The sequence below is a fragment of the Melanotaenia boesemani genome, chromosome 11, assembly GCF_017639745.1.
Source record: "Melanotaenia boesemani isolate fMelBoe1 chromosome 11, fMelBoe1.pri, whole genome shotgun sequence".
Taxonomy (NCBI): Eukaryota; Metazoa; Chordata; class Actinopteri; order Atheriniformes; family Melanotaeniidae; genus Melanotaenia; species Melanotaenia boesemani.
Genome location: NC_055692.1, coordinates 10169764 through 10183703, shown reverse-complemented (window position 1 = coordinate 10183703; position 13940 = coordinate 10169764). Strand labels below are relative to the sequence as shown.

Here is a 13940-nt window from a genome sequence, read left to right as displayed (position 1 = left end):
CAGGGTTTACTGAAAGCATCAAAGGAAGAAAAGAAAGAGAGAGATATGGAGAAACAGGTAACTGGGAAAGTGGGCAGATTTCTTCTTCTTGGTTTAAGAGTAAATGTTTTTTTTTATTTTTTTTATTTTATTTCCCTCATGTCTGTGATGTTATGAGTATAGTAAGTTACACAGTATAGTAAATTATAATAAGTTATAAGTTATATAGTTATAGTAAGTTATTTATAGTAAGTATATATATATATATATATATATATAGGTGGGGTTGGGAAACTTTGAGAACCACTGTCATAGACCAATTTGATTGAAAAAGATACTTGATGCTAAATGACTCAAGATTCTAAAAATCTCAAATCTTCTAAGTTTTCAGCTTGTCCAATACACAATGACATTTACTTGTATTTTCTAAAGGAAAATTGTGTTAAAATCAAATGTTTGCCAGTACAAACCAACAAATTACAGGATGTACCTTTTCTATAATTGAATGTATTATTTTAAGAACTCTAAGAACTGTTTTCTAAACATATCAGAGAAAAATATTGTTTTATTGACACACTGAGGCTTTGATGAAAGGAATATTCAGGCACATAATGGAATTTTTTATGGAGTATAATCAAAACATTTAAACAGTTTCTTATGGATAATTGTTTTGTTCAAGCAAACCTGATAGCACAGTCCCTTACATGATTTATTAAATGTACATAAACAGCCAAGCTTTTGTATGCATTATGAAATAAAGTTGCGCAGATTGAACATGAGGGCATGAATGTTAAAGGGTTCTTGGAATAAACCATAGTGCCGCATTTGGAATGAAGAGTATGTTTTAGGTTATGCATGTCAGTGTGTGCACAAAAAGCCATACTGTTATGGAATTACAATCCTCACAGACTTTGTCAGCATTTCTTTTACAGACATTCTACATATCGATTTTTCAACATTAACAGAACATTTGTGAAAAGGAAAATGTCAAACATTCATGTCAGAGCCAGTGGATATTTCAGACAAATGATTTTAAAAGAAGACATTCATGGAGTCACAAATTTTACCATATTAAATTTGGCAGAAGTCACAGAAAAACAAATATTTAACATCGCTTTTGACATCAAAAAAGTTTTTTTTTTCTTTGTTAATTTTTTCTCTCTTTTTTTTGCCAATAGCTCTACAGCATAAAAAAATCCAAAACCAATGTGTGTCATATTTACTTTCAACTGTCTTTGGTTTTGTTAACCTACAAAAATGAAGGGACCACGGAAAGTATTCATAGACATCCATGACATTGTTTGAAACTACTAAAATTCAGATTTAAGACTTTTTTGCCACATATGGGTTTTCATGGGAATTACTGCATTCTGATTTAAAGTTCTAACACAGTTATTTTGAAATGTTCTTGTCAAAGGGGACAGACAAAAACACTTTGTGTGAGACAGGATGACAAGTAAATGCCTACTATCTAAAAGTGTAATGACAACAAAACCACACTAAATCTGGTGAGTGTGAATGACTCGAGCAATGGAGTCATTTTACAACATGGTGCATTGCAGTCATGAGACAGACATGTGGCCAGCTTTCACTGTTTGGATTTCATTGTCCTCAGCCACATCCTGTTTCAGTTTATCATGACAGAGTCAGCCATTTAGAACCACTGAATTATCTACATTTATAGAAAAATAAAGCTTGTTCTTCATTAAGTTGTTCTGTAGAGATTTTGGTCCGATGTGGAATATAGCAGTAGGTTTTATTAAGTTTCAAACAGCTCCTATACAAAGACTTTAGTTATAGATTACGCCCCAACAGGATTACAAACGATAACAAAGAAATAAGTTTTACCTTTAAAACAATCTTTCAAAAGGTTGTATAAAATTAGCCTAAAATATTTGTTAGTGCCTCACATGCTACTGAAATGGACCATGCTCTTTTTTACAAGATGCAATAATTAAATAACATTCTCCATTTCCAACTTTTACATCACAAACACTGTCAAAGATATTGTTGTAATAAATTAATACATTTTCTCCAGTATACACAAGCTTTATATTGAATCCTATATGCTTCTTTTAGGTGATAAATGTTGAGATCAATTAGGTATGGAAGAAATTATGTTTTAAATGTAATTTTTAATGTTTTTAGACATGCACCATTGAGGTCAAGATGACATAAGTCGTAATCACATTTGTTTTTGGTTGCTGTTTCAGCTGTTTATAAATTCAGTCTTAATGGAGATCTAAAGATTGACATATTAGAGCAGGTTTCCAAAGAGGTTCACAAAGTAGCACTTCCATAAGTGTTAGCTATTAGCAGCTTTTGGCTACTAGCCAAACAGAGCAAGTGAAAAGCTAATGCTAGCTTCCTAACATTGTTAACTCAGGGTAAACAAGATATTATGGAAATTGTCTGCTGCATCTGAATGGTATAAACATAATGCCTTGAAAGTCAAATTCTGTTAGGACAATACAACTCATAAATGATCATTTTAGCATAGCTTGATATAAGCCACTCGCACTGAACTAAATCATAGCCATTTCAGACTGCTAGCACTTATAGCAAATCTGTAGCTGCTTACATGTTGGGTTTTCAGTCACATAAAAGCTATAACTTTAAGCAAAAGAAGAACAAATAAGCTACTTTAGAAGGTCAAAATCTTATTAGCCATTAGCATACTTTAACTTATAGGCATAAAGACTGCATACAGAAACAAGAAGCAAGCTTTGCTCTTTTTGGTAACACTTTACCGCCCTCTGACAAAATTGCTGAGCCTATTTTTGTTCCATGGAAAAATTAAAATAGAGTAAATCTGCATAAAAATGCAATATTTTAAATATTCACTTTTAAATTGGAAGTTCAGCTAAAAATAATAAAACATTTATAACCACATTTTGTTATTTGTATTTTAAGATCCATTTACCCCATTTTCTTTTATGAAATCTGTTTAAATCTAGTTAAACATGTAAAGTAAACCTGAAATACCTTAACTCAAATAGAACATGATCCAAACTTGATCATAATAATCACTTTCATTTGTTTGTGATGCAAAATTATTGTCTCTTGAATCTATTGTTAGAAAACCAATGCTCTGTTATTTGAATCTTACCACTAGTTTAGCTGTGGGCCTTAAGTTTTACAAGAAGGTATTTATAATTTCTATTCTCAGAACCTAATGTAGGCCACTCTCTCCAATTATATACTGTAATGACAACAGAATATTGTTTGTTTATGAATTTATGGCTTATTGTTGGAATGTTGATTATCATTTAAAAATTTTGAAAAATCTAAACAAAATTTTAAGTGGACAATCGCACTGTTTACAGGAAATAAAACACAGATATTTATAGAGTATACTCTTGTAAACAAATATCTTTCAGAGCAGTACAGATTGTGTGACTCCTCATTGGGGTAAAGGCCTGAAAAGAGGAACTGTACTACTCTTGAGGCATTGAATCTGATTACAAAAAAAACACTGATCTAACTCTTTCCCTGAGATTAGGCAGTGGTTTCAGTGTACAGAATCAGAATACTATTGTAAAGGTGTTTAATCTGTATCGATCAGAATTTAAAAATTTTACTTTCTGTGTCTCCAGAGCTGAATGGATTCCAGCTGAAATAAATATTTGTTCTTTTCTGTTTAGCCACAGTCAGCAGCCATTTTACATACAATAATGGAAGCAATTGAGTAGCATGATAGTCCTAAATTTACCTATCAACACAAGAATATACTGAATTAATTACAATGCTGCAATTTACACCCCGAGTCTGACAATGTCAAGTGAAATTATAGTCATATATGTTTGAATGATAGGTGTTAGAATGATAATAAGTTGCTTTGACACATACCATGCTTATCATGTATATCACAACAAAAGTTTGATCTGAGCTGATGTTTATTGGTCATGGTCTTCTGAATCAACTCTGATATAACCATCTGGTTCATGACAAATCTCTACGTGCAGTGCGTTAGGCTGAGTTTGGTCACGCCTTCCCTGTGCAGCTTGTAGAGCAGCTTGAATTCACTGGGTAGCTGGTGAGTCTCTTGCCATTTTGTAGTGAATTTGGTCCCTTTCTTGTCATAGTAGTGATAAGGCAGGTCCTTGCCTGTGTTGGGATCCCAGCCGAAGGGCCAAAAGCCATAGAGGTGAATTTCATCACACATGGCGAAGGCCAATGTGTACATGAGGATCCCAGTGCTGAGACGTTTTGGAGAGAGGTTTTTAGTCTTCCAGTATCTGTGGGAGAAAAATGAGAAATAAGTTCATCTTTACGCTGTAGCCTATCAAAGCCGACAGTTTGCAGGTTGCCCCAATACACACATATCATACTTGTGACAATGAGAAATCTGCTATGATAAAAGCAATAGAAACTATATGTAACCCTTACCTGCACAGTTTGCTTTTATAAAGGTAGAGCAAGAACTGCAAACATCATGTAGTGAAATTACTTTAAAGGTATTGTAAGAATTAGTGATATCTAGTGATAAAGATGGAATATAAATTGCTTCAAATGCCAAGCGCAATTGTGAATGGACAGTGGCTGTCAGGGGCCAAAATTGCAGACATGGACATGTTTCCATCTTCGAGTGGCTCCAGTTGCCTCAGTTGTAACAATGATTGCGCTACAGGTGACAACTTCAAACTTGTGTACTGTCTTCTACTATGTGCATTTTAAGATGTTACTTATCCCAAATGGGGCTCTAGCTCCAATCAAAGAAAGCCAGTACTGCAATTTTAAAGCACAGAACAATCTCACTTTACACAGTTGTTTTTCCATTCAGAGACACCATAGTAAAAATGTCACAAATATGGCAGGTGCTATTTGAACCCATGGCAAGTAGATATAAATAGTTCATTCTAAAATGATAAAAATGTAACTGTTATTTTAGTAAAATGCCTAAATACCAATAGAAACACAGCTTCTGAATATTAAATTTCTTCATCATTGTCCTTTGACTTTACTTTTAGCTCTTTATTGTGAATATTAGAGGGAATTGCTCCATACCTTGTGCACATACTGAACTAAGAAGTCAAAAGACTTTGGAAGAACAGCAATAATTACAAAAACACCAGCACACAACTGGCTGAGCAACTGTGTTGACTTCATCATTCTGTTTGCTATATATATTATATGTAGGGCTGGTCCCTCATGTGTTTTGATGAAAATTGTCACATATTAAATGTTAATTGGTATCTTTTATTCAACTCAGGTTATCTTTCCTACTTACGATGGTAAATTACTTAGCCAACCCTCTTGTTTGACATAGGTGAATTGCGTTTTTTTAATATTTTGTTGAATGAAATGCCAGCATTTCCTGATCTGAGTTATTGTCAAGCAATCTTAATTCCCATCTCTGGTGCTTGGCTTGTTAGTTTATTACCAAGCACATATAAGTTGAATCTTACTTGTTGACATCATGCATGATATTTCCTGGCCAGGCCAATTTGACTTTCAGTTGGCCCTTGTGCTCCACGAAGAAGTCCACCAGGGTCCGGGTTACTGTGGCAGATGTATGAAGGAAGAAGGCAGGGATCCACAGGATGGCTCCCTCCAGCTTCTTCAGATTGAGGAAAAAGTTATTCCTGTCTTGAATGGTGAGCAGGTTATTGTAGTACCTCTCCAGGATGCTGGGGTTAAAGGTGGTCAGGTTGGTCTTCCTTCCCACATCCTTGGAATAAACCTCTGTGGGAGCGAAGTTGCAGCGAAAGACAAAGTCGGCTTGGTCGATTTCAGGGCCGCAGTGACTGCCTGTTAGGATGCCACTGTTTCCCACCACAGCACACATACTGTAATGTTTGTTGAGGATAGGAGAGATTTCAGGGAGCAGTGACTTGAAGTTATTACTGATGGAGAAGACATACTTGTGGCTGGAGTAGTCAAAATGCATCAGCTGGCCAACACGCACACTGTCCTTTGTGAGGGAAAAGTTGTGTGGAATGTCAATGTAGTTGAAGATATCTTTCCTGAATAAAGAAAAGCACTTTAGCACAGTAAACAAGAGCTAATGAGAAGACTTCCTTCTTTTTTTTTTTTTTTTTTTTTTTTTTTTTTTTGGTGTCATTTTGATGGACAATTTCACAATTTTACAAACAGGCAAAACAATTAGTTAAATAACTAAAAAAGGTTACTGTACATAACCTTCAGGTAAATCAAGTTTTCTGGTGATCCTACCTTTGCTTGTAAAATGCTGTCTTGTTAAACTTCCATTTGGACGGTTTTCCTTGGAGTTCCTCATTCAAGGCGTTGGTTAATGGGATGAAGGATGGGTCCAGGAAATTCATGGCAAACTGAGACCTTAAAAGAACAATGTAAAAAAATATATAACAAAGAGGGGACAAGCAAAACAAAACAGGATACTGATTCATCATTAAGTCATTGTCAGTGTCTAGCTGATGAATCATTTTGGTTTTGTTCCATTTCCTCCCAAATTCCTCTGACAATATTCTCAAAAAGATCCAGTTATTTGTTCTTTTTTTTATCTGTGGTTTCTCTCTTTATTTATTTTAAATAACAGTTGAGGTGTTCAGTGTATCACTACATCTTATTTTTCCTTCTAGCACTGGTGAAAGAACCACTCAGGACAAAACTACAACCCCAATTACTGGGATTCAATGTAAAATGTACATAAAAACATAGTGTGATGATTTACAAATCTCATAAACCCATATTTGATTCCCATTAGAACATAACCAACATATCAGATGTTAAAAATGAGACACGGTACAAGTTCAGCAACACATATCAAAGAAGTTGTAACATGGGCAGAAAATGGCTAGAACAGGATCATTTGACAACTAATTAAGTTAAATGGCAACAAGTCTATAACATGACTCAGTTTAAAATTAACATTTTTGAGATGCGGAGTCTGTCAGATATAAGGATTGGCAGAGGTTCACCAGTCTGCAACAAACTGCATGTAAAACTGTGGAACAATTTCAGAAAACTGTTCGTTGATGTAAAGATACAAACACTTAAAAGATCCGTCACTCAGTGTATGACATTATTAACATATTTAGAGAATCTAAATTTTTGTGCCCAATGGGACAAGGCCAAAGATCAAACTGGAAACTTGTGATCTTTGGGCCTTCATGCAACACTACATCAAATCCAGGCTAAACTGGAGTTCACTGCATGTTCTCAGGAATGGTAAATGGACTGTACTGATATAGCACTTTTCTATTCATGTTGACCACTCAAAGCGCTTTACACTACATGTCACATTCACCCATTCACACACACACACTCGTACAGCACTTCTATTAATATATACTAAGTGCTTGGTCTACCACAGTGGTTCCCAACCTATTTTCCTCGGGGACCCCCTTCATGCATAATAAGCCATGGACCCCCTGCCCCACCCCCTGCTGAAACCATAATTGGGGACCCCCCCTGGGGGTTCCTGGACCCCAGGTTGGGAACCACTGCTCCATCACACACATTCACACCCTGATAGGCATATCGGGAGGCTACATGGGGTTCAATGTTTTGCCCAAGGACATTTCAGCATGTAGTCAGGAGACGTCTGGAACCAATCCACTGACTTTCAAGTTGGCAGACGACTGCCCTTCCTCCTGAGCCACAACCGCCCCACACCGGGAACACTTCCAGAAATCACTGTCTGTAAAATAGTGTGAGGCAAAGTGGAAAACTGTTCTGTAGTAAGGTGGATCAAAATGTGAAATTCTTTTAGGAAATCATGTTGTTATTAACAAACAGTTCATAAGCCTGCATCTCTGATGGTATGGGATTGCATTAGTGCCTAAAGCGTGGGCAGCTTCCACATTTGTAAAGGCTCCATCAATGCTGAAAAGTAGATAGAGGTTTTAAAATAAAATATTCTATCATCCAGAGAACTTGCAAGGAAGGCTTTGTATATTTCAGCAAGACAATACGGAACCATATGCTGTATCCATCATAACAGCACGACTTCACAGGTGACAAGTCCAGGTAGCCTGCCTGCAGTCCAGACCTTTCATCAATGAAAAATTATTCTGCAGCTTTGCCTTCTACTGTTTTATCATCACAAACGCTATTTCGGTTCCCCATCTGAATGATATAAACAGACACCTGGAATTCCTTGACTAAAATTATACTAACAAGAATGGGATTCTCTTCCTAAAATTCCAGCAACTGGTCTCCGGACTTCCTTCACATTAACAGAGCTATTAAAAGAAGAGAGGAGGCTACACAATGGTAGACGTCACCCTGTTCCAACTTTTTTTGAGATGTGTTGCTGCCATAAAATTCAAAAAGAGCTATTTCCATGAATTGATAAAACATCTCAGTTTCAGCATTTGATATATTGTTGATGTTCTACTGGGAATAAAATATGAGACTGAGATTTGCAAATCATTGGATTGGGTGTTGGTGAGGATATTTGCAGAAGAGATGTGGTAAAATGTGTAGATGTTTTTGATTTTGAATACAGAGAACTACTGTTTTTAACATTCAGGTTCAGTAGGTCTAGGGTTAAAACATCAGCACCTTGGACAGTTCACAGTTTGATTGACAGGAAGTACATTATAGAGAAGGAGTTAAGCTGGATTGGTCCACACAAGGCCACACTGCTCTGTTTATGCTCACACTAAACCTCGTCTGCATTTCATCAAGTGCCTAAAATCTGCTGAACAAAATAGTACTCACCGAAAGCCTGCATGAAACATAATCCGCGGGCCCCCCATGTAATATTTAGAGGAGCCGAAGCTGTCTTTTCTCAGAGACACATAACTGATGAGCGACAGGATGAGCACAACGACGCACAGAATAATCAAACCCAGGGCCTTGGCGATGCGGACCATCTTGGAAGCGTTTTCATTCCCTGTGTGTAGCTGCAGCGAGGCGTTGTCTTACGTTGTCATGGTCGGGACCGCTTTGACCGGACATACGGTTGCTCATCGGCTCATATAGTCAAGTAAAATGGACGGCCGGTAGTCGATGGTTGCATGGTGGAGATGCAGCGGCTCGCTCCGCTTTCATTCCTCCTTCCTCCTGTCGGTTTAATCAAGAATATGGAGCAGAAATGCGTGTCAACACATCCACGGGAACACGGCAAGCCCCGTCCACCAGCAGCAGCATCATCAGCATCACTTCCACCCCCTCAACACACACACACACAAACACACACACACTGATACAAGGTTTTCTCTGCAGCTATGAGCACAAAGGAACGCTTGTCCATAATAAAAATGAATGGGACAAAAATAGATGAGGAATCATAATCACTTGTGCCCTCCCAAAATTTAAGACCCTTATGCAACATAATAATTAAGCATTTACTCCACTAGTTTTATGATTCAAATAGAGAATAACTAAATGCAATAAACTGGACCAAAACCAAGAAATAAAGTCGTTTTTATTTAGCATTGTTATTTTCATACTTGCACCATATTCCACATATCTAAATACAATAATTATGCTGCATCACAAAACATTTCAAAATTTTATTTACATTTTTTTACAGTAAGCTTATTTTTGTAAACATTTCATGCATTCATAATGATATAAACTTTTTTTGCATTTACAGTTTATTTTTGCACTATAATATTATATATAGCACACAATAATAATAGAACTTGTACAAACATGATTAGAAGAATACTGCCTATAAGTAGGTGTTGAGTATAAAACCTGTTGTAAAAAATATATCAAGGGTAGGTAAGTATGTTAGCTACAACATAATCAGCATCCTCAAGTTCTTTGCTATTTTTCCTGGAATGTGTCAAATATGAACACAAATACAAAGAGAAAAACTTGGAAAAGACAAAAATTCAGATGTATTACCATCAAGCTGCCAAAATATTGCAATTTTCTTTTTTGCATTAGGATATGTTGAATTTTTCCAATTACATACAAAGACAGTAAACTGAATTAACACAGGCACTTTATGATAAAAAAAATCCATCATTTTGCATACCTATTTACGATTATATATATATATATATATATATATATATATATATATATATATATATATATATATATATATATATGTATATTTAGAGAGAGAGAGAGAGAGAGAGAGACACGCACACACGTCTAACACCTTAAAATCAGTTACTTTTCAGAGGTAAAAAAAAATCTTAATAGTACACAACCAAGAGTCTTTACTGTCCATGGTCAAGAAACGTGGACGGAAAGTAGGCTCCTTCCCCATCGCTTCCTAACGAGCCACACAGACTGTCTTCTCCGCAGCTCAAGTCCTCAAAGGAGTCCTCGCTGCCAAAGAGAAGGGGGGCATTAATACAACAATTGTCCTCATAACTGCAAACCCAGCACTGGCTCCATTTATCAAATCATTAAGTGGTAACTGAAGACTAAATAACAACTTAAGATGATTAATTGCTTTTAAAGAACTGAAAAGAAAGGCTTAAAAGCTGAAATATGAAATTTATTTCCCACATACTTAAGAACTCAGCATATAAAACTAAAAGCTCCTTCCGTTATTGTTTAGTGGTAAACTGATCTGAATAGGCTGCTGACCAGGAATAAAATGTTTCCGGTCTACTGGATCTCCCTTTCCACTTAATAATGGAGCTATTGTGAGATCAGACCCAAGAATGCAATTGCAAAATACTTGTACTATTTGTTTTCTATAGTCCTTAATTTGTCTATTTATGATTAAGTGTCAATTTGTCACCACCGTGTATATGGTTAGAATGCAGACGTAAGGAACTTCTAACAAAGTCTTTCTGGGTTCCTAGAGCCTGAACAGTACTGGCCAATCCCCTCTGATCATGCTTTGGTTTAATGCAGATACTCAGATGATGTGAAGGGGAAAACAGCCAGAATGCATTGGTCCAAATACAATCTCAAAACATCTATTTAAAAGCTTTAGATGTTTTAGCTATCTGAAAAGGATCTTTATTCAAATAATGGCAGGGGCAAAGAACAAAAAGCTTTGGTATGAATAAGCTCAGAACTCTATTTCACACTGCACATTCAAGGCAGGATTGCTGCATCTCTGCTCCCCAATTGGTGGTCATGTTTAATTATAAAGAAAGGGGGGGGGGAGTGTACAGTACAGCTGAAGGTGGCTTAAAATATCTGTAAAACATGAAATCTTAAACAACAATTTGTAAATCCGTCACCATCAGTGCACATTAAATTCAGTCAGATGAAAAGCAGCATGAAGGAAGAAGAAAAATTGGACTATTAACCTTTCACTTTCATCCCAGCTCATCTCAGGTATAGTTGGCAGACCAGGTACGCTGAAGTGACTGTTCTGAAGACTCTGTGCTGTTCTCCTGGACAAGATCCAAACAAGCTTTTTGTTGTCAGGTTTGTTGCATTGACTTGAGAAGTACTCGGTCATACACTTGGCCACGAGTTCACTCCAGTAGAGCAGCTCACTGTCACCGATCTGTGAAGACAACAAGTCGACTGTTCTTTCTTTTACAGGTCTAACATGCACATGAGGGTAGAAAGGGCAGCATCATACCAGGCTGTAAATATTTCAATACATTTAAAAATGCTTTACAGAAGAACAATGTGCCCAATGCCTGTCTAGTCTTAAAGTCCAATGTGAGGAAAAATATTCTCCCAAATAAAGAATTAGGGTTTCTCTCAGTCTGAAGTAGACTGTCTCTTACCTTTAGATGCCTTTTGAATTGCTGAATAGTCTTCAACAATGTGGCTGACTGGAGGGTTTCAAACTCTTGAGCAATGAGGGACAGCGCCAACACCGACGGCTGTAAAGACGGAAAGAGCAGTGGGACACTTAGTTCCAAGATTCACACTGCATGCTGCTATGTTGACAAATTATCACCTGAGAACAATTCTTACTTTTGCTTTAGAGAAAACAAGCCGGCATAAGCAGGCTTTTAGCTGGGCTTCCAGTCTCCCAATGCTTGGGATCTCCTCCCTTAAAATAGAGTGAATCCCAATGTGATCCGCCAAAACAGACCTCATAAAGCAGAATCTACTTGACCAGCTCTGTGCAAACTAGGGCAAAGTCTCACCAAAAAGAAACATGTAAAAGAAAAAAAACTGTGTACCTTCCAGCAGACATGGAGGTGATGGCTGAGTAGTAGAGGTGTAGAAAGGTTAGGGCTGTCACTGCCTTGGGCTCCACAGAGAGTTTCTCAGAAATGATCTTCTCCATACGGGACAAGTCTGACACAGTGAACTTGCTTTGGCTGATGCGAATGAGTTCATGAGAGGGTGAGACATTACTCTCTTCCTCAACCATTTTGGCAGCGATGTGAAGACAGCAGACTCCAATGCAGGGCACATGTTTGGGCTGCACCTGTCACAATCCCAGAAATAAGTCTAAGTCAACATCCCATGATTTATGATAAATTCCACCACTGATCAATCCATTTTTGTGGTACAACATATTTAACATAAGTGGGTATGCAACATAGATGACTGATGAACAGATTAAAAGACAGAAGTGTAGACTGGACTAGGGTGAAGTGAAAACTATATTAAGCAATTGTTTCAAAAGACAAAAACTCAAAATAAGCGAGACTTAAATTGAACTGCATACAAGCAATAAATCAAGTAATGTCAATCTAAATCAGATGTTAGACTGAGGAGGTGGGTTGGAAGATTTTAAAACTTCCAGCTGCTCTGTCTTTGCATTAACGCTGAGAGGTGTCTCACCAAAGGCTTAACTTCTGCACTTGAGAACAACTAACACACACATGTTAAAAGGCTTTGTGAGGTCGTACTAGTTCATACACTGTGAGCACGTGAGATGTACATGTCAGTCCAAGCCCATGGATTACTTAAAAAAGTATCAATACAGAATCTGACTGGCTTTCTAATACAGATCTCGGTTTGCACTCAGAGCTCTGAAACAGCTGTAGATTTTGAAAGAGGCATGTAATATTAACTAGGAAAAGTTCTGGACAAGGGTTAGAAAAGTATTACACTTGTATTTCTTACCTTCATAACAGTGAGAAATCTATCAAGCAAATTAACAGCTTGGACAAACGTTTGAGTGCTGTAGCCAAAGAAACTGGTCAGGCCCCACAGCTCTTCCACTCTGCTGTCTCTGCATTTTGCAGACACTGTGCTGTGACTCTAAAAAAAAAGTTTAATATTTTATATTAGAAGGGCACAGAAACAATATACATTGTAGTAAGCCCATATGCCTTCACACAGATGTAGAAATATAAAAAGTAGGTGAGTTTGTCACCTCTGTTGAAGTCGACTCCATCACCCTCAGGCCAGTCTCCTTGGGAAGAAAGTTGTACTCTTTTGCACAACATGACTTCAGCTCTTTCAAGAGCAAGCTGTCAACGCCTTGGAGATCCTTCATCCTGAAGAATAACATATTCAAACATGAAACAGTGACACCCAAGAAAATCTTCACAGCAATGATTCCCTATAGGCTGAGGAGAAGAGCGTATATACGTGTCCTAAACCACACCTCCTGGGTGTCAGATGTCAGTGTTCTGAAAAATCTTCCACCAACTTCTTACAAAACAAAAAACGCCCTGTTTGTTAACTCATCATAAACTGATAAAAGGAATGTTTGCATACTTAAAACTACCCAAAAGATTGTGGAAGAAAAGCGGACGTTAACACTATAGGGAGAGGTTAGGCTTGATGTCAACAGGGAGACAAACTGGGTCACACAATCAATCCCAAAAAAAGACACCATTAAATATCAGAAATCGGGCTGAATTGATCACAACCTAAACTAATTTATCTATTGAAAATAATTACATTATTCTGGCTGGATAACATTTTGAAACGTTATTTTAAACAGTATTAAGGAGGACTCGCAAATAAAGACAGTGTTAGCTAACTTAGCTAGCTTGTTTTTGGAAAAAAAAAAATAATAGTCGTGTTACCTTGCCTTAAACACGCCGACGTGCAGTGATAACTGCTTTACAACTGCATTGCAAAATTTACTTATTCATGTCTCCGTTTCGATTGCAACGACAGACAGTACATGGTTACAAAAAAGAAGAAAATGTTCGAGCCCATCCATGAAGCGACGCCCATAA

General features: G+C 37.0%; 2 protein-coding genes across 3 annotated transcripts; both read right to left on the bottom strand.

The window, feature by feature from the left end:
* Positions 1-527: 527 nt before the first annotated feature.
* Positions 528-9072, bottom strand: LOC121648400 (sia-alpha-2,3-Gal-beta-1,4-GlcNAc-R:alpha 2,8-sialyltransferase-like). The gene is made up of 4 exons (XM_041998473.1): positions 8626-9072; positions 6154-6276; positions 5388-5945; positions 528-4217 (listed from the first exon to the last, which is right to left on the bottom strand). Exons 1-4 carry the CDS (start codon positions 8778-8780, stop codon positions 3935-3937), a joined length of 1119 nt encoding a protein of 372 aa, XP_041854407.1. The 5' UTR covers positions 8781-9072; the 3' UTR covers positions 528-3934.
* A 908-nt stretch (positions 9073-9980) lies between these two features.
* Positions 9981-13938, bottom strand: LOC121648401 (cyclin-G2-like). Of its 2 annotated transcripts, none has more exons than XM_041998474.1 (8): positions 13785-13938; positions 13124-13247; positions 12871-13008; positions 11976-12226; positions 11764-11842; positions 11571-11669; positions 11139-11341; positions 9981-10197 (listed from the first exon to the last, which is right to left on the bottom strand). In XM_041998474.1, the coding sequence occupies exons 2-8, from the start codon at positions 13244-13246 to the stop codon at positions 10086-10088; spliced, it is 1005 nt and encodes a 334-aa protein (XP_041854408.1). In that variant the 5' UTR covers position 13247; positions 13785-13938; the 3' UTR covers positions 9981-10085. The 2 variants fall into 2 exon arrangements, with proteins under 2 accessions (XP_041854408.1, XP_041854409.1); XM_041998475.1 differs by having other exon boundaries at positions 13790-13934.
* Positions 13939-13940: the final 2 nt, after the last annotated feature.